The sequence below is a fragment of the Marmota monax genome, unplaced genomic scaffold (genome assembly GCF_021218885.2).
Source record: "Marmota monax isolate L192 unplaced genomic scaffold, Marmota_monax_Labrador192_F-V1.1 WCK01_AAM20220418_F8-fsc00023, whole genome shotgun sequence".
Classification (NCBI taxonomy): domain Eukaryota; kingdom Metazoa; phylum Chordata; class Mammalia; order Rodentia; family Sciuridae; genus Marmota; species Marmota monax.
The window spans coordinates 436,412-456,361 of record NW_026692907.1 but is presented as its reverse complement, the minus strand read 5'-3'; the positions used below and the strand labels follow the sequence as shown (position 1 = coordinate 456,361).

Sequence of the window (19,950 nt, the reverse complement as noted above, 5' to 3'; positions counted from 1 at the left end):
TTTGATTGCACCCTCATCTTCTCTCATCTCTCTTTTTTTTTTTTTTAATTATCAGGGATTGAACCCACCAATGCTTAACCACTGAGTCACATCCCCAGCCCTTATTTTGAGACAGCATCTGCTAAGTTGCTTAGGGACTTGCTGTATTGCTGAAGCTGGCATTGAATTTGTGATCCTCCTGCCTCAGTCTCTCAAGTCATGGGGATTATAGGCATGTGCCACCAAACCCAGCCTTATCATGTTTTATCTAGACTATGATATTAACTTAAAATTGCTGGGCACAGTGGTGATCACCTGTAATCCTAGTGGTTTGGGAGGCTGAGGCAGGAGGATCTAGAGTTCTAGAGTTCAAACTCAGCAACAGCGAGGCACCAAGTAACTCACTGAGACCCTGTCTCTAAATAAAATACAAAATAGGGATGGGGATGTGGCTTAGTGGTTGAGTTCTCCCTAGTTCAATCCCCAGTACCAAAAACAAAAAATAATTACTACAAATCTAAATCACTAGTCCTGTGTTCCAGATATAATTTTTTTACTTAATGTCCAGATGTATGTCTGAAAGTGAAATATAAAACAATTCTTTTTTTTAGTTGTAAATGGACATAATACCTTTATTTTATTTGTTTTTATTTTTATGTGGTGCCAGGGATCAAACCCAGTGCCTCACACATACATGCTAGGCAAGTGCTCTACCACTGATCCACAACCCTAGCCCCGAAATATAAAACAATTCTGAACATTCTTCCAGATAGCCTATTTGTTAACCCAATAAAACACAAGTTTTCAATTTTATGAATATTTCAGTGAAATAAATACAGGTTTATTAAAATAGAATAGGAATCATAGTCTAGAGCTTATTAGCTAATACTGTTGATACTAATAATTATAATTGTTTTTATATAATTATATACTATATTTAGGTTGTTTTCATAGGTATTCCACATCTGCGGCAATGGGACAAAATGAGTTAGTGTGGCTATCTATTCAATTGCCCAAGCAGAACCTTGGGAGTCATCCTAGGCTGCATCTGTATTCTTCCTAAAATCTCTGGGGAGTAGCAGAGCTTTACCAATTGACTGATGAAGATATGAACAAGTAATTTATCTCAGACCTGCTACATTGTAAGATTTTTAATTGAACAGTAAAGAGAGAGACCAACTTTCTTTTCTGGGAAGACTATTTTTTGAAATTAAGTTGGCAAATCTGTGTTTTCCCCTACTTATGTATATAGATTCGTTTGTTTGTTTTTAGTAACAACAGCATAAGTCTTTACGTTGTTTTCTTGAATTTCATTGTGCTTGACATAAAAACTTTCAATTATGGGGATATGGGAAAGCTGAATGAGTTATAAGTAATTTAGATCAGTGGTTCATCCCTAAGTATCTAAATATTTTTATGGGAAAAAGAGGAATGTATATAGTTTTTTGTTTTGGTACTGGGGATTGTGCTTTGCCACTGAATATAGCACTAAGCTACATTCTCAGCCTTTTTAATTTTTTATTTTGAGACAAGGTCTTGCTAAATTGCTGAGGACCTCACTGAGTTGCCAAGGCTGGCCTCAAACTTGTGATCCTCTTGCCTTTCAAGTTACAGGGATTATAGGCATGTACTACCACACCTGGCTATGTATAGGTTTTTACTGTATTCATTTGTCTAGTTTCCCTGTTCATAAAATTCCAACATCTGGTAATCACTGAGACTCAAAGAGGTCACATTACATATCCAAGGTCACAAACATATTTGCCTTCGTTATTTCCACCCCTGTACTCTTACTCTTTTCTTCTATCATGAAATTAATTTGTAACCAGCAAAAAAAAAATTAATCCCATGGGATAAGGAATGATAAGCTTTCACTGGGTGCAGTGGCATACGCGTGTATCCCAGTGGCTCAGGAGGCTGAGACAGGAGGAGGATCGAAAGTTCAAAGCCAGCCTCAGCAATAGCGAGGCACTAAGCAACTCAGTGAGACCCTGTCTCTAAATAAAATACAAAATAGGGCTGGGGATGTGGCTCAGTGGTCAAATGCCCCTGAGTTCAATCCCTGGTACCCCCAAAAAAAAGTTATAAGTAGATAATTTCTGTCCCCTTTCTTTCAGTAGTAGAAATATGAGTGTCTTCTATTTGCTAGACCTTGTGCTAGGTAGGCCTTGAGGATGCAATAGTGAACAAAACAATTCCTGTCATCATAGAGCTTATATGGGCAGTACAGGCATTAAGCAAATATATGTCAAGTATTGATAAATGCTGACATTTTTTTTCATAGCTTTATTTTAATTCATTTATTTTTTATGTGGTGCTGAGGATTGAACCCAGGGCCTCACATGTGTGAGTCAATCCTTTACCACTGAGCCACATTACCAGCCCAATAAATGCTGAGATTAAATCAATAGGATAGGCCTGGGGCTGTGTGATGCACTGGGTTTGATCCTCAGCACCACATAAAAATAAAATAAAAATATTGTGTCCACTTATAACTAAAAAATGTTAATTTTTTTAAAAAATCAGAATAGGATATAAAAAGTGACCTATCTAAAATACAGCTTTTTCATTCATATTTTCCCAAAGAGGTATGTCAGCATAGCATGATCTCAGAAGTTTAAGGGAAAAAAAAAAGTGCTGAGAAAAAGGGCTCTGGCTCAGGATATAGCTCAGTTGGGAGAGTGCTTGCCTTCAATGCACAAAGCCCTGGGTTCCATCCCCACCGCCACAAAAACAGAAAAGGAGCTCTTAAAGAAATATGCTAAAATACTGGCAAGAATTATTTCTGATAATGACATTATGGATGATTTTTCAATTACACTTTTATATGTTTTTCCAGAATATATTGCTTTTATTCTTGGAGCAGAAGAGGGTACTAATGAGGTACTATTTGCATTGATGTACATATCAATAGGAAGAAAGCCACCTGCAGGCTTCCTCTCCTAGTGTTTCCTCTCCTGGGACTTCCCTTCCTCTCCTGGGACTCCCTCACAAGGCATCTCTCATGTGATGTTGTGAATCCTTCCACTTTCTGAGAAGGCCTCTGCTTCACCTCCAGCATGATCATTATCTGAAGATTCTTGCCAAGGTCTTAAAAATCTCCAACTTGAGCAAAAGCATTTTGTCATTCATCTAGGATTAGGTGATCCTCAGTGTTTGAACCAATGCTATATATGTAATTTTTGTAGAAGGTGTAGAAAATCTCTCGTACATAATCTTCACATGGCAATATCTTCTTTTTTAATTAATTTATTTCACAACATATATATCACAGCATTTCAGGCAAACCTGATCTAACTCAGTTCTGTTGCTATATGTGTTGTGAACTCTTGTGAAGATTGTGGGGGCAAGGGCAGAGAAAATACATGAAGCAAATTTAAGTCCTTCTAGTGGAACAAGGCCAACTCCTTTCCCCTCACCACCCTTTCTGCCAGTCAGGAGAGTGTCTGTACCTTGCTTAGGCAATACCTCAGCTGCTACGGCATCAGGAATAACAGGAGAAAAAGTAGGAAAAGCCTGAAAACAGTACCCATGATGAGACTGGGCCCCAGGGCTGTGGAATTCATCAAATATGTGTTAATAAAAAAGCTTTTTTTATAGGTAAAGTTGTAAGATTTCCTGTAACTCTAGATTTTTCAACATTCTTTTAAAGATCAGAGTTGCTGATGAAACCCTAAAGAACTGAATTTTCTGTGTTAGACAAGTATGATCCTTGAAAACAGGAATATAGCCTATCCAACATGCCAAGAACATAAGAAGATACAGTGTGTGTGTGTGTGTGTATACACCTATCCCCTTTTCCCACTCTGATACCCCGTCACTGTCTTAGTGACAGAGCCAACATAATAATATCCCTTCCTTGTTTCCCTTCTGTTTTTATCTGTAGTTATCTTATTTATATACTTATTTCTAGAGATGTAGGGGCACTTTACATTTTTTTTTAAAGAGAGAGAGAGAGAATTTTTTAATATTTATTTTTCAGTTTTTGGTGGACACACATCTTTATTTTATTTTTACGTGGTGCTGAGGATCGAACCCAGCGCCCCGCGCATGCCAGGCAAGTGCGTTACTGCGTGAGCCACATTCCCAGCCCCACTTTACATTTTTAAGTTGGTAGTTGGACACACTTTCTTTTTAAGTAATTCTGATGTAAAGATGAAGAATTGAGGAATAACAAGGAGAAATTTTTTGTACCTCTTTGTCTTGCCTTTTCTTTTGCAAGTCTCTTTTCCCTCTTTCCTTTTCTTCTGATTCCTTCCTTCTTAGATCAGGCAGCATTTACTGTAGAAACATTTGATATTATTCATAGCCCTTCTGTCTGAATAGGTGAGGTCTACTTTCAAAGTTAACTATAATGAATGTGCCTGTGGAGCATTGGTTAAATAATGCTTTTGCAGTTAACTGTTCTGCCTGGTAGTTTGCTTTCTTTCCTTCACTTCCTTCTATTTGGCAAATCATTCCTTATTCAGAAGACCTTAGTCAAAAGCTCAAATGTAATAGCTACTTTGTTACTTTTCTGATTCTCCCAGGCAATTAGTGATTCCCACTACAGGATTGTCATAACCTCTCTAGTAAACTGTACAGTTCTATTTTATTATTATTTGTTGATGTGTTTCTCATCCCACTATGAACTTTTAAAGGGTAGAAAGTGTATCTTCTTATGTTCTTGGCATGTTGGATAGGCTATATTGCCTGTTTTCAAGGATCATACAGGTGATTATCAATCAGGTAAGCATGGTATAAATCAGAATGCAGTTACTGTCACAGAGAGTGAAGAAACCAATTCTTGTTGTGGAAATCAGCTACATCTAGGGTTCTCTAGGTGGAGTAAAGTTCTTTGTGGGTAAAGTAGCATTTCACATGGGCCTGGAAGGATGGGCATGAGTTATAGAATTAATGGTATCTAACGTTTTTGACTTGTAGTGTCTTCATTAGAAATAGTTTAAGTTCATAGAAGCTGTACTGTTTGACATGTGTTCCACAGCCTTAAGTACTTTAGCTAGAAGTAGTTCACCTGTTTTTGATTTTGAATCATTTAGTTGATTTACACAAAGGAATACATCTTTGGAATTATTCATGTGCATTCTGTCTCTGGACACCAGTCATAAATTAAGAATTATATAATTTAGAGTTAATATTTTGGATTAAATATTTTCCATCTGAAGTTACCAACTAAAAGAAAACATGAAATTTGATGTCTTTCTGTTCTATCCCATTGATTTTCTTTACTCATTTTAGCCACAGACCCCTTTGCTTCTGTTTTTGGAAATGAATCATTTGAAGATGGATTTGCTGACTTCAGCACATTGTCAAAGGTAATCTGCAGTGATTAGTGAGGAAGGAGAATATATGTGTTTCCATCAAAGAAACAGTTCCTCCTTTAAATTACAGACTCCTTTCACAGACATTGCAACTTGATTGCAATAAGTTTAGTAAATATTGATTTCAGATAGAAATGAAAGAGAGCTGTAAACTATTTCTATACATAAAAAGACTGGTAATGATACAGACAATTATAATATGTTTACTCAATAACATTATATTTACTCTTCTATTTAAACATGTCTCTTCCAATTGAACTTTGTTTCCCTATGTACTGTTTGTGTCATTAGCTGTAATATTTATTCTAACCAATCCATATTGGCTACTTGATTTTGTGCTCTGAAGTTGTTAGGGTAAGTACTAAAATGATTAATAAACAAAGCCCAGTGCTAAATGTCCACTATATGTTTTCCAGCATAACTCTGGTATTAATTTAGGCTAAGAAAGAAGGATTCGTGTATGTCAGATTGACCCCCAAAGAACATTTAGCAATGACTAGACACATTTTTGGTTTTCACCACTAGGTAGAAGATGCTATTTCCATTTAGTGGATAGAGGCTAGAAGTGCTTTTAAACATTCTACAATGCACTGCCCAGCCCCTCTCAACAGAATTATGTCCAACCCAAAATGTCAACAGTACCACTGATAAGAAATACTGGCCTAAAGAGTTCTGAAGTCATAAAGCCTTGAGTCATTATTTTAGAAAATGAATCTTTCATTAGTCTACGTATGGAAGGAGTAATCTTCAAAACCAAATTTAGACTTTTTCCATGAGAAAAGTTTACTGTAAAAAATTGACTTTTGAGTTTGGTTTTATAGTTTGTCTAGATACCATTTTGTTTGCATTAAAATTAAATCTTTCCTTTATTTAAGTACATTAGTGAGAAATCAGTAATTTTTTTTCTTTCATTATCATCTGGCTCATTTGACCCTTTAAAATGGGTTGTGAGTATTGCCTGAAGTTGAATAAGGCTTCTGTCCAGAGTTGGCTTGTTTTGGCGTTGCTCTTTATAAGTAGTGATGTTACAATTACTACTCATATAGAATAATTAAAGAATGATCCCATCTGCCCTTGAATGCAAAGGTTAAAATGTCAGTGCTCTTAGAAATGAATAAAGCCACATAATACTTAAGTCATTTTTCTGCATGTTCTGTGACTATGCACAGTTTGCTTGGAGATAGATGTCTTACATATATTATATATATAAAATCGTGTATAAACATTTCTTTTTAAAACAAAGGCAAACAATGAAGATCCTTTTAATTCAGCCACATCAAGCTCTGTCAACAATGTGGTCACTCCAAAAAATGTGTTCGATGAAACATCCATCAAGAGTGAAGATGTACCCCCAGCACTGCCACCTAAGACGGGAACTCCAACAAGACCCTGCCCACCACCACCTGGTAGGAGAGTTGGTGCCTTTCCTAAATCAACTCAATGCCTTTTCTCCTGAAAAGTATTATGCAGATCTTACTTAACATACCTCTATAAAAGGCAGTGAACAAAACAAGTCAAACACATAGCAGAAGCTTGCTGACTTCAGTATAGAATTATAGTCATGTGCCTAAGAGGGCAGCCTGTGTAACTGATGTGAACTGACATGAGCTTTCTAATAAGAGTTCTTTTATTCCCCCTTAATCATTTCGGAGAGATAGTAAATGGAAAAAAGGAAGTGTAGATGGAATCTCTTTTTAGAAGATCACTGATTACCATTTGAATAGCAGTTTCCTATACTTTGGTGTTTTAATTAATTTCTATAAGAGAAAAAAAAATTCCTACACAAAGTAAAGTCTTTCTTAAATCCTTTAATGTAAAAAAATATGGCTGCTGGTATCCAGAATTCGCAACAAAGTAGTTTAAAAGGAAGTATTGCCTTTCTTAAAGGAAAATATTATTTTCAACTCACTTTAAAGACTCTTTTATAATAGTGATCATTTGGTGGGGAGAGGTCCAGGAAGTTTTTAGTACAAATAATAAAGAGCATATAAAGTGGCTAAAAGGCAACCCCCTATTGTGCTACTAGGCTATTCTATGAGAAGACACATTTGACCCATTAGCTTTTTAGTTACATATCATTTCCTGGTAAATATACTTATAGATTATTATTCTTGCCTTTTCCTAATAACCTCTGCATGATATTTCTTGGGCAAATTATTTCTTTTTTTGATTTAAATAACTGGATGTACAGTTAATTATCTATTGAAAAAATTAGGTAAATTATTTAAGTGGTTTCTTTCTTTTAAGGAAAAGTAGCCTTGATCAATTGCTAGAAGTAAGGTCAGAATACATGAAGAAATAAGTAATTGTCAGTTTACTCATTTAAGCTTTTAAACCTGTATGATGCCAATGGTGAGGTTATTTTAAAGTCATAAGTAAAGTAATATACTGGTGCCTTAATTAAAATTAAGAATAGAATCTCTTGAGTATACATCATTGGAGGAAGACCAAGGAAAAAAGGTGGTTTTTTGGAACGAGAACTGATTGGGAACCAAAACACCTGGGTTCTAATTCTGGATATTCCCTGACTTGTTCTGTAATTTTTTTTCTCTGGTACTGGGGTTCAAATCCAGGACCTCGTGCATGCTAGGTAAGTGCTCTACCACTGAGCTATATCCCCAACCCTCACTCTGTGACCTTAAGTGTATAATTTCACATGTCTAACTCTCAGCTGCCTTAGTTGTTGGACGGTGGCAGTAACTCTAATTTTGCCTGCTTTCATAGGATTGAGATTGGGATTTAAACATCTTTTGTAAGATAAAATACTGATGGAAATAATCTATTATGATTGTTTAATTAACCAGCTTAATGCATGTTAAGAAAAAATATATTTGAAGACATTTTAACACCATTCTTATTATCTTTTCTTCAAGAAGTATTAAGTTGGGGCTGGGGATGTGGCTCAAACGGTAGCGCGCTTGCCTGGCATGCGTGCGGCCTGGGTTCGATCCTCAGCACCACATACAAACAAAGATGTTGTGTCCGCCAAAAACTAAAAAATAAATATTAAAATTCTCTCTCTCTCTCTCTCACTTTAAAAAAAAAATAAGTATTAAGTTTAAGTAAGACTTTAAAATTGGAGAACTTTCCAGATGCAGTAGTGCACGCTTATAATCCCAGCAACTCAGGAGGCTGAGGCAGGAGGATCACAAATTTGAGGCCAGCCTCAGCAACTCAATGAGACTCTGTCTCGAAATAAAAAGGGTTGGGGATATAGCTCAGTGATAAAGCACCCCTGAGTTAAATCCCCAGTTCCAAAAAATAAAAAAAATAAAATCAGAGAATTTGTTGGAAAGTGACACTGAACTAATAAGTGACTAACAGAACATCATACTGTTATTTAACCAAATATTAGTTTGTGAACAATCACAAAGATACAGGCTTTGGTCTTCAAAACATTGTTTATTTTTAAGTTTGAAATATTGTAGATGTCAAAAAGTAGGCAAGGTTTTACCAAGATAATTTTTAGTTTTATGCTCGTAGGTATTACAGAGAGAGATTTAGAGAAAAACCATAGGAATTTTGCCATTTTTAAAGGTCATTTGCTCTTACTAGTGGGTGTCTGTACAAGTATCAGGCTAAGGTTATAGCAACAGAAGCCATTGACATCTTTATTCTTTATCATTTTCCTCCTATTTTGTCCTTTCCTCCCTCTCTCCTTGGGAACATGCTCTTTTGAGGTGAGGAAATATGATTCCTGGCCTATTCCGCTCTTTGCTGTTTTTTTTTTTTTTTTTTTTATTAAGCTATATCTTGTTGGAGTCTATTTGAGAGATCAGATTGTTGGTATGGCATTTAAGTCGATATAAAGAATATGTTTCAGGTTCTCGCCCCCATCCTCCACCTTTAGTTCTTTAATGCTCTCTGTGTACATGTTCTTGTGTGCTTGTGTTTGCCATATTTACTGGTTGAGTTAACTGTAATGATTTTGATCCAGGGAAAAGACCCATCAACAAATTGGATTCTTCTGATCCCTTTAAAGTGAATGATCCATTTCAGCCTTTCCCAGGCAATGATAGCCCCAAAGAAAAAGATCCTGATATGTATTGTGATCCATTCACTTCTTCTACTTCCACTACCAATAAAGAGGCTGACCCAAGCAATTTTGCTAACTTCAGTGCTGTAAGTACTGTGAATGGGCTGTTTGGGGGAAAATCTTTCCATTTACAATTTGAGGAGTTTTCCAAGACGACTTTGGAGTCTGCCAAATTTGTATCATTTCAACTAAATTTGCCAAAATACTAAAATAATCTTGCATTCTTCCCCCAAGCAAAACCTCTAATTCTGTTTTGATGGTTCTAAAATTTCTTCTTTGCACAAATGATTTTACTACTCTTAGTTCTTGTGTTATATACAAGTTGTTTTATAAACCTTCCTCTTGGTCTTGGTAACATAAATATAAGTAAAATCTTGACATATAATTTTGCAGATGATTATGGATGATGATGATTTAATGGACTATTGGAGAATAATTTACTATTTGCCCACTGGATGAATAATGCCAGTGGTGAGCTTGTGTATTTGTAACTGTGTTGTATGTGTGTGTTTGTGTATAAAATTTCAATGATTTTTGAAGACCACTCAGCAATTATTATATGAGAGGATAGATGCAGGGATTTTTTTTTTTTTTCAGTGCTGAGCATCAAATTCAAGGCCTTGTACACTCTAGTCAAGCAGTCAAGCACTGTTCCACTGAGCTACATTCCCAGGGATTCTTTGAATTGCATACCCTCAGCCCCATGGCATCTTTTCTAAAATCTTAATGTATCCTAGATATGGTGGTGCATACCTATAGTTCCAGCTGTGTCTTTCACCACATAATTGTTACCACCATAATTGTGAATATACATTAATTCACAAATATTCCACATATCCTAATATTGCCCCAAGATGGTGTAGTAATAAGCGATTTTTAAATCATACTAGCATAATTTTTAAAAAATAAACTTTTACAATAATGGTCACACTCCACTTTTTTTGCCAAAAAAAAAAAAAAATTGGCATGAAATCTATGGTAAATAGGGTATTTGAGAGGCTAAGGTTGAAGGATCACTTCAGCCCTGGAGTTCGAGAGCAGCCTGAGCAACAGAGCAAGACCCCAGTCTCCAAACCCCCTAAAAAAGCATTTATGAAATCAATTATTGTCAGGATCTAAACAATTTAGGGCTCTAATTCACTAGCCTCCCGTGCTTGCTGTGCATTCTCTCAGAGCTGACTAAAATAAGACCTTTAGAAACCATAGAAAGGTGCTATGATGGGCTAAGGATGTATCTCAATGGTAGAGTGCTTGCCTAGCATGCATTAGGGCCCTGGGTTAGATCCCCAGCACCACAAAAAAGAAAAGAAAAAAAAGAAAGGTGCTGTGATAATGGCATTAGGCAGGGCCTGTAATAGATTAGAAATTGGGCAATCAGCTGGGCTCAGTGGCACTCCAGAGGCTGAGACAGGAGGATCACAAGTTCAAAGCCAGCCTCAGTGATGGCGAGGCACTAAGCAACTCAGTGAGACCCTGTCTCTAAATAAAATACAAAATAGGGCTGGGGATGTGACTCAGTAGTTGAGTGCCCCTGGGTTCAATCCCTGGTACAAAAAAAAAGAGAGAGAAGAAATTGGGCAACCAATCACAGAAGTATCACTCTGGAGAGACATAAAGCAGTATCATAATATTCTGTTATTTAGGTAAAATCAAGTCTTTTGCTTTTTAATAAAATTTGTAGAATAACTAATCAAAGTTTTAATTTTTTCAGGTTAAATGACCTCATTATCACTGCCTGTTCTATATCGAGAATTTTTCTTTATCTATCACTTTATTTTCTTGATTTTGGAAATAGAAGTTGTAATGGCCAGGTGACCCTGGCTACAGTCTGACTAATGTTTTCCTCCTTATTGTAACAGTTGGTCACTCAACTAGTTTTATTGCTGCTACTATTTCTATTAGAAAGCAGAACAGGCACAGTGGTGCATGCCTGTAATCCCAGCAATTTAGGAGGCTGAGGCAGGAGGATAACAAGTTCAGAGCCAGCCCCAGCAACTTATGAGACCCTGTCTCCAAATAAAACATAAAAAGGGCTGGGGATGTAGCTCAGGAGTTGGGCACCCCTGGTTCGAGAGAGAGAGAGAAAGAGAGAGAGAGAGAGAAGGTGGGCAAGAATCTGTGTGCAACTAAGGAAGGTGTACCACCCAGCTTTTTAATCTGTACTTTTAAGTTCTGATGGCTTCTGCTGAAGGTCAAGGAGAAAAATAGAAATCAATATTTCAAATATTGTTAAAGTGGAGTGTCAGAATTATCCTGACCTTTCATTTCAGATGGAATTTTAGTTATTTCAAGCAGAGAATCAAGAATTGGCTTACTTAGAAGATTATAATTCTCTTAGTATAAAAAAATAACCTGTGACAATTTGTGGTATTTAATATGTTAAGTAAAATTTCAGAAAACAAATCAAAACCTGATTGGAATAACTTTCAAACAATAACTGAGGCATTTTACTTACTTTATACTCAAATCTCAGGATAGTGTAAATATAAAATAGCTTGTTATAAAAATATCCTTTTTTTAATTTTAGAAGACTTGTTAAGTATTATAAATTTCACAGGTCCTCTAATTCTCCTAGGAAGAAAAACTACCATTTTCAAAAAGTCTTGAATATTTCTTTCATTTTATCCTTATAAAGTCCTCTTCTATATGACAAGACTTGAAACCAAGTAGAATTTTGTATTTAGTTTCTGCTGAAGTTGCTGTTTTGGTTGAATAAAAACATTTCCCCGATTGAATAATCATTAGTATTAAGGGTTTTTTAAAAAACTAAGTCCAAAAGTTCTCAAAGCCTGCCAAAATCTTCAATATACTTAAAAAAAAGTTTTGGTTCTTATCTTGCTTAGTATAACCAATACTCTTTATTATATATAGCAAAATCAGCCTATTTTTTCCTTCATAGTTTTTCTGTACCTGAAAGTCTAGGATGAGGTGGAAAATCGCCAGTTGGCTTAAGTTAAAAATTATTTATAATGTGAGGATGCTCACTTAAGTTTAAATAGTAAATATTTTACACATTATATCAAAGTCTACCCCTCTTCCATTTTTGAATCTGCTTATCTACTTGAAGTGTTTCTAAGTAATATTTTTAATATTTACTTTTATAGACAAAGTCTATAGATGGAATTTTTTTAAAATAAACCACAGTTATGTAACTGGTTAAAACTAAACTTATTGCTGAGCACAGTAGCACACACGTGTAATCCCAGTGTCTGGAGAGGCTGAGATAGGAGCATGACAAATTCGAGGCCAGCCTCCGCAACTTAGCAAGGCCCTAAGCAACTTGGTGAGACCCTGTCTCAAAATTAAAAAGGACTGCTGGGGTGGGGGCTCAGCGGTAGAGTACTCACCTAGCACATGTGGGATACTGGGTTCAATCCTCAGCACCACATAAAAATAAAGGTATTGTGTCCAACTACAACTAAAAAAAAAAATATTTAAAAAAATAAAAAGGACTGGGGATGTGGCTCGGTGGTAGAGTTCCTCTGGGTTCAATTCTTAGTACCAAACAAAAAATAAATAAATTTTGTTTGGGAGGGGTGGGGGACAAGTAAACAAGATTATATTCCCAGAATCCTTCAGGTGAAACAAATTTTATTATGTTTTATTTATTTGAAAGTTTTATATAAACAACTTTTTCTTCTTTTTATTGTTTTACTTATTCATTTAGTAATTTGTTCATTCATTATGTCTTTTAAATGGCAGTATCCCTCTGAGGAAGATATGATTGAATGGGCCAAGAGGGAGAGTGAGAGAGAGGAAGAGCAAAGGCTTGCCCGACTGAATCAGCAAGAACAAGAAGACCTAGAACTGGCTATTGCACTCAGCAAATCCGAGATATCAGAAGCATGAAGAATTCTCTTGTCCTTTGTCTACAGTACTCTTCTTCCTAAATATTGATGCTATTTACCATGTATATCAAAACTACCTGTGAGCATGGGAATACAAAAGGTTTGAGATTCCTGTAAATGTGACAAAAGTCTAGGTTTTTTCTTTTGTACTCTCAGATTTGACTTTTATTATTTCTTCTAAAAGCAGTAACCTAATCACACAGCTTTACCTAGGCCCCTGTTCTGGTGTGCATTTACTGTGAGCTTCAGCCTGCCTATGCTACTTTTACTTGTAAAGCTAGAGCATCCAAGCTTCTGCCTTCTGGAATGTAGAGAAATAGTTTCACCCCATGCTACCTTTGTTCTGTGGTTATTCTGATTAGAGTTAGTGTGAGTTTATAAAGTTTGCAGTATTCTCCCTTGATTTGAATGGTTGAAGGAGAGGAAGAGAACAAACATCACATTTCTTTTATGATTGATGTAAATTGGCTAGTATAAAGTACATTTTTGTATATCCTTGGAGTACAAATACCATTTAATTTGTTTTTTAGAGAAAAGGAAAAATATTTTGCATCAATCTACTCCACTATTGAAAAAAGGATGCTTTAGATTGAACGATTTTAACTTAAAACTTAAATTTTTCCTAAATAAAAAACATTAAAACCTCATGTGGAAATACTTTTTTTAAAACAATTTTCTGTGGATTTAAGGAATTTTAGGTCAACAGATACCTCTCCATAAATTTGCTAATTAACAAAATCAGTTTCTTACAAGAAAGTTTGTAAGAAAATGTCCATTTTAAGTGCCAGATGTGAAGAAAATTGATCACTTAAAATGTACCCATCAGTATAAGGTAAGCACAAATCTTAATTAACATGCAGCTGTTCTGCCTTTGCAGTGGCACTGTCCTCTTGAGTTCATTTAGTTTACTATTATACTTTTGCAGAAGAAACATTAGCAAGCTACAACTGGAAGGTACTTTAATTTTTCATGTATATTTTTGTTTTCTTTAATGAAGGCTTAACTACTTGAAATATAAAAACTTTCACTGAATACAAATAGGAAGGGTGACATGTATTATACCATATTGCTTTTTGTCTTTGTAGTTTAAATTAGTTTATTTACTTCATGTTTTTCACCTATAAAAAGGGCAACCTAGCTTTTTTTTTTTTTAATTGGAAGGGAAAAGAGCTGCCAAATTTTCAAAACTCCTTACATTTTAAAATCCCATCTTTAAAACTAACCTAGCAGGCAAGCTGAATTTGAAATAGATTGTGAAGGCTGTATATTGTAATCTTCTTTTTGCACATGAGTTACTGAGTTAGATAATGTATTAAATAACAGATAAAGAAAAATGCACCTAAAACCTAATTTAAATTCTCTGGGATCAACAAGTCAAGGTGGTATTGATCTGTGATAATCAGAGTAACTTATTGCTTAGACTATAAGTAAATTCCAAAATATCTAATTCATATGATCTTGAAATGGTGCTTTTCTTCTTTCCACACACAATTGGATGGCTGGAGTTTAAAACAAACCACTTCCTGTACTGCTAACTTTTTTCTAATTTTTTATATAAAAACATTTCAACATAAAAGTCATATATGAAGCAAGGGCTGAATCATAATCACAAGGCTTTAATTTTGATAAACTAATCCAGTGACCTAAGGATTTAGGCAAGTTAGCAAAAGTTGATTGAGAAGGTAGCGTTGGGAATTGCTGGTAGGTGGTGTTTTCTGTTTTCTTATTTTTTTTTTTTCCTCCTTCCCCTTACTCTTTGAGAAAAAGGTAAGTTGACTTGAACAACCTTCTTTTGCACTGGGAAAATGAACAAATGTTTGAAATGCTTTTAAAATATTTTTTTTAATTAAAAAAAAACACTCTGGAAAATATTAAATATCTGTAACTTATGAACACCAACTTTCAATGTAATAAGTGTACCCTAATCTTATGTATGTTTAACTGGATTATATAGATTCTTATCTTTTGTTAAAATATATATACTCAGTGGACCAATATAATATTAAAATATGTATATATTATATAAATATATATCTTTATCTCCATGCTTGCTTGTGTAGGTTGAATGTCTTATGGTCATTTGTGATATTTTATGTTGTTGACCCTGGTTTCAGGGCCTGTAATTAAAAAGGACAGATAAGTATTGCTGAGAGCTAAGTGGCACTATTTACAAAGTTTTAACCATCTTCTACATACTGATTCAGCTTTATTTGGGTTCTCTAAATTTTTCTCTTGCATTTCGAACTTCTAAATTGTAGCCTGTAATTATGACAATAATATACTTTAAGTAATAATAAAGCATACTATCCACATATTCAGTTTATATTGGAGTTTTGCTTTAATGTCAATTTTAGTTATTTTGTCTATTTTTGTGAAAGGAAATATATATGCACAGAGAGAGATATATACAAAAATATGCAAAACATTTATGGCTTGTATATATTTGTTGAATAAGGATTATGACATGGATTCTTAGAAGGCACTGTGATCTAATAAATTGATAACAATCCTGGGCTTGAATCTCCATTCTGCCACTTTTGAGAAAATAATGTAAAGATGGCTTTGAGAGCCAGGTATGGTAGTACATGCCCATTATCCCAACAACTCGTGCATATGGCATGTGCCTGTAATCCAAATTTCTTTTTTTTTTTTTTGTAATATTTTTTAGTTGTTAATAGACCTTTATTTTATAGTTTATTTATATGCAGTGCTGAGAATCAAAGCCAGTACCTCACTCATGCTAGGCAAGCACTGTACCACTGAGCCACCACCCAGCCCCTGTAATCCCAATTTCTTTCATTTTTTTTAGTTGTCAGTGGACCTTTATTTTATTTATTTATATGCAGTGCTGAGAATCAAAGCCAGTGCCTCACTCATGCTAGGTAAGCGCTCTACCACTCAGCCACCACCCCAGCCCCTGTAATCCCAATTTCTTGGAAGGCTGGGGCAGGAGGACCCCAAGTTTGAGACCAGCCTGAGCAGCTTAGTGAGACCCTGTGTCAGAATAAGAAAGGGCTGGGGATATAGCTCAGTGGTTGTTTTAGGCAGCTTTTTTTGCTGCTGTGACTAAAAGGTCTTACAAGAATAATTGTAGAGAAGAAAAAGTTTATTTTGGGGCCCACGGTTTCAGAGGTCTCAATCCTTAGACAGCAGGCTCCATTCTTTGGGGGCTCAAGGTGAGGCAGAATATCATGGCAGAAGATTGGTGGAGGGAGGTGGGACACATGATGATCACAAAACAAAGACTTCACTCACCAGATAAAAAATATATACCCCAAAGGTATGCCCTTAATGACCCACTTCCTCCAGCCACACCTTACCCACCTTCAGTTTCCCACTCAGTTAATCCCCTTAGGGGATTAATTCACTGATTGGATAGACTCATAACCCAGTAATTTCTCCTGTAGACCTTCGGACACCTAATATGTAATTTCTTCCTGAGCCTTTGGACACTTAATATGTAAACCATACCAGCGGTAGAGCACCCCTGAATTCAATCCCCAGTACCCCAAAAATATTTTTTTGAGAAGTTATTCAAGCCTTCCTGAACCTCATTTTCCTCATCTAATGAATATCCTAATACCTAATTTATGGGATTGTTATAAAGGATTTTTTTTTATTTGAGATGATGGGGTCTTACTGTATTGCCAAGTCTGACCTCAAACTCAAAATCTTCCTTAGTCTCCAAGTAATTGGGATTACAGGCACATGCCACTATGCCCATTCTGATAGTGTGTTAATATTTAAGTAAACAAATTCAGACACTTTTTTTCCCCAGAGCTGAGGACTGAACCCAGGGCCTCACATATGATAGGCAAGTGCTCTACCACTGAGCTATACCCTCAGCCTCACATTTTTATTAATAGTAAAAAAAAAAGCATTTTGTTACTTGAATGTATATTATGTGTGAAGCCCTGTTCTAAGCATTTTGTGTGTGTGTTATTGTTTCTTGTCTGGTCTCCACAGTAGATCTAAGTAGCAGGTACTGTTATTATCCCCTGTTTTTTAAAATGGAAGGACTGAGGCTAAAAAAAGTTACAATGTGCTTTTGACTATACAGCTAAGAAGTAGCTGAGCCAGGAATTGAACACTGGCCTCTCTGATTCTGAACATGATACTCTTCAATTTATCATACTTTGTTTTATGTGCAAAAAAAATTTTTGCAGGAAATGGTAGGAACAGGATATAATAATAGTTTTAAAGCTCTAAGCATGATCCTAAGTGTTTGCTTATATTAGTTCATTTAGTCCTCACACAGTAACCCTGAAAGGTATAGATTCTATTATTGTCTCCATTTTGCAGAGGTGCCCAAACTTGGCTACAGTTAATGTAGCTAATAGTTGCAGAGCTGGAATTTGAACCAAGGAGACTAGTTCCAGATTTCTAACCACCACTTTCTATTCCAGTTAAAATATAAGCCACAGTAGAAATATCACAAATAAAATAATTCCTATAATCTCACTCTTGAGGTTAAATGGAATAAACCTACTACACTGCATGTGGCTAAAGCATTTTCCAATTTATTATCCTATTTGACACTCTGACTTGCCAACACATGAAAGTACTAAGTAATTTTTTGTTATTACTGTTACCCCACATGTACATGGTAGAAAGGGCCAGCCATGCTTTTTATTAAAGAAATACAAATTTTAAAACCATATGGCTGAAAAGAAAACAGAAGGCTGGCAAAAATGAAAAGTAATTTATCAGTGATCCCAAGACTCTGGAACGAAGACATAAAAAGGGAGGCAGAAAGTAAGTTTGAAAGAGTTTGAAGTAGCTCACTGTGACTAGAGTTCATGGACAAAAAAAGTGAGTTATTCATGTTTGCATGTAAGAAAGACCACCTCAGTGGTGATTTGGGGCACTGCTTTAGGAGTAAACCAGATAAAGCAGGGAGAGCAGGGGGAAAGGTTGTTGTAGCCATCCACAGGAGATGGGAAGGACCTAAACCATGGTTGTGGCTGAAGCCTAAGAGAAAAATTCCCAGGTGTTGCTGGCCCAAGGCCCTTTCCTTTGAGAACCATTGGAGTAGAAGATAACTTCTAAATCTTTGTTCTGTGGTTTTATTAAATATACTCATATAATATGCAGTCCTGTTACAACCTTGTCATTCTATACTTGTAAATTCTGCTTTTTTTTTTAAGAGAGAATATCTTTTTTATAGATTGACACAACACAATGCCTTTATTTTTATGTGGTGCTGAGAATCGAACCCAGGTCCTGCCTGTGCTAGGCGAGCGCTCTACCGCTGAGCCACAATCCCAGCCCTAAATTCTGCTGCTTAGTGTGAAAAACCTTCAGTCTTTCTTGTAGATAGTTTTAAAATATAATAATTGAAAACTAACATTTAGATGGCACTTAATGTGCCCAGTACCATTTGAAGCACTTTATATATACTGATTCATTTAATCTCTATAAAAATCCTTTAAATTAGGTACTATTATTCCCAGTTTGCAGCTAAGAAGTCTTAGGTACATAGAAGTTAAATAATTGGCCCAAGATCACAGAGCTAAAAAGTTCCAGAGCTAGGATTCAAATCCAGACAGTCTGGCTTCAGAATCCATATTCAGTTACTTGTTCTGCTTAAAAAATTACATTTTTTTTTTTTTTTTTGCATGCTTGGATCTATAGTATACCTCTTACTGTCAGAAAGCTTCATATTGTGTGAGTTTTGAAAATGCACAGTGGGAAAGTCACTGTCATTCCATTGACTTTGAAGACTCATATGAGGGTCCTGCCATTTGTGGTGTAGTGGGGGAGATATATCTGCTTATACTTTGTTTCCCAGCATTGCATACTGAAGATTACTGTGGGGTGCTGGAACACCCAGAAGAGGGAAAGAATAGTTCTAAGAGGACTGGGGAAGGCTCCTTAGAGGGGGTGTCCCCAGGACACGGTATCCTGTTGCTTTGTTACTAGCATTAATGAAAGCATACATGGTCACTGTTAATTTTTATTTGTTTTATTTATTTATTTTTTTTAAGGTAAGCTCTCACAAGGTCACACTGGAGAAGACCAGCAGACAGTCTACCAGGAGGCCTCATTTATGTGGCATTCATTACATTAGTAAATTCAGCCTGGTCCAGGGAATGATCTTCAGGTTTAGAAATTTGATTTTCATCAATAAAACAGAGACAGCTCCTGCCGCAGTCTGGCTTGGTGCTGATAACGCCAAGGTCGTGGTTTCGTTCCCCGTACGGGCCACCAAATGCCACAGTCTGCTGGGCACAACTCAGGAGCCACTTATCAAGCAGAAATGAACTTTATTTTTAGAACACACACACGCCACACCACAGGAGCTCTTCAGGAATTCCCTCAGAGCCCAACTGCCACCACTGGCTTCCCACAAGCCTCTCAACCCCTCCCCCACTCCTCCTGCTCTTGAGGCTGATTGGCTGGGTCACATGGGTGGAGCAAAAAAAGTCCCCCAATGAGCAGCTCCGTGGTCTGAAAGGGCAGGGAAACAGCTCAATGAGCATCACTGCAGAGGAGCCAATCAGCTGGCAGCTAGAAGTTTGCTGGAGCCTCTGTGAGCCAATCATCAGCTGGCAGCTAGAAGTTTGCTGGGGCCCCTTCTGCTGTGGCTCTCAACAAGCTCCCATTAAGCAAATTCACAGGGACTGATGTAGAGACAGGGATGACACTTTCCAGTATAAATAAAGTTACCACAGGGCTTCGAATGCCTGCAGTTGGTTCAGTGCTACTCCCTCTTCCTTGCTGGTGCTTGACTGCCTCCTGTCTCAGGCTCCTCTAAATGTCAGCT

General features: G+C 36.2%; 1 protein-coding gene across 4 annotated transcripts in view; it reads left to right on the top strand.

Moving 5' to 3' along the window:
* Positions 1-15,498, top strand: part of Eps15 (epidermal growth factor receptor pathway substrate 15) — a 142,281-nt gene extending 126,783 nt beyond the window's left edge. For 3 of the 4 annotated variants that reach the window (XM_046450856.2, XM_058581448.1, XM_058581449.1), the window contains exons 22-25: positions 5,218-5,294; positions 6,544-6,706; positions 9,238-9,422; positions 13,039-15,498. In XM_046450856.2, coding sequence (XP_046306812.1) covers positions 5,218-5,294; positions 6,544-6,706; positions 9,238-9,422; positions 13,039-13,185 — 572 coding nt within the window. In that variant the 3' untranslated portion in view covers positions 13,186-15,498. The remainder of the gene's footprint in view (positions 1-5,217; positions 5,295-6,543; positions 6,707-9,237; positions 9,423-13,038) is intronic. The other variant, XM_058581450.1, reaches the window with a different exon arrangement.
* Positions 15,499-19,950: the final 4,452 nt, after the last annotated feature.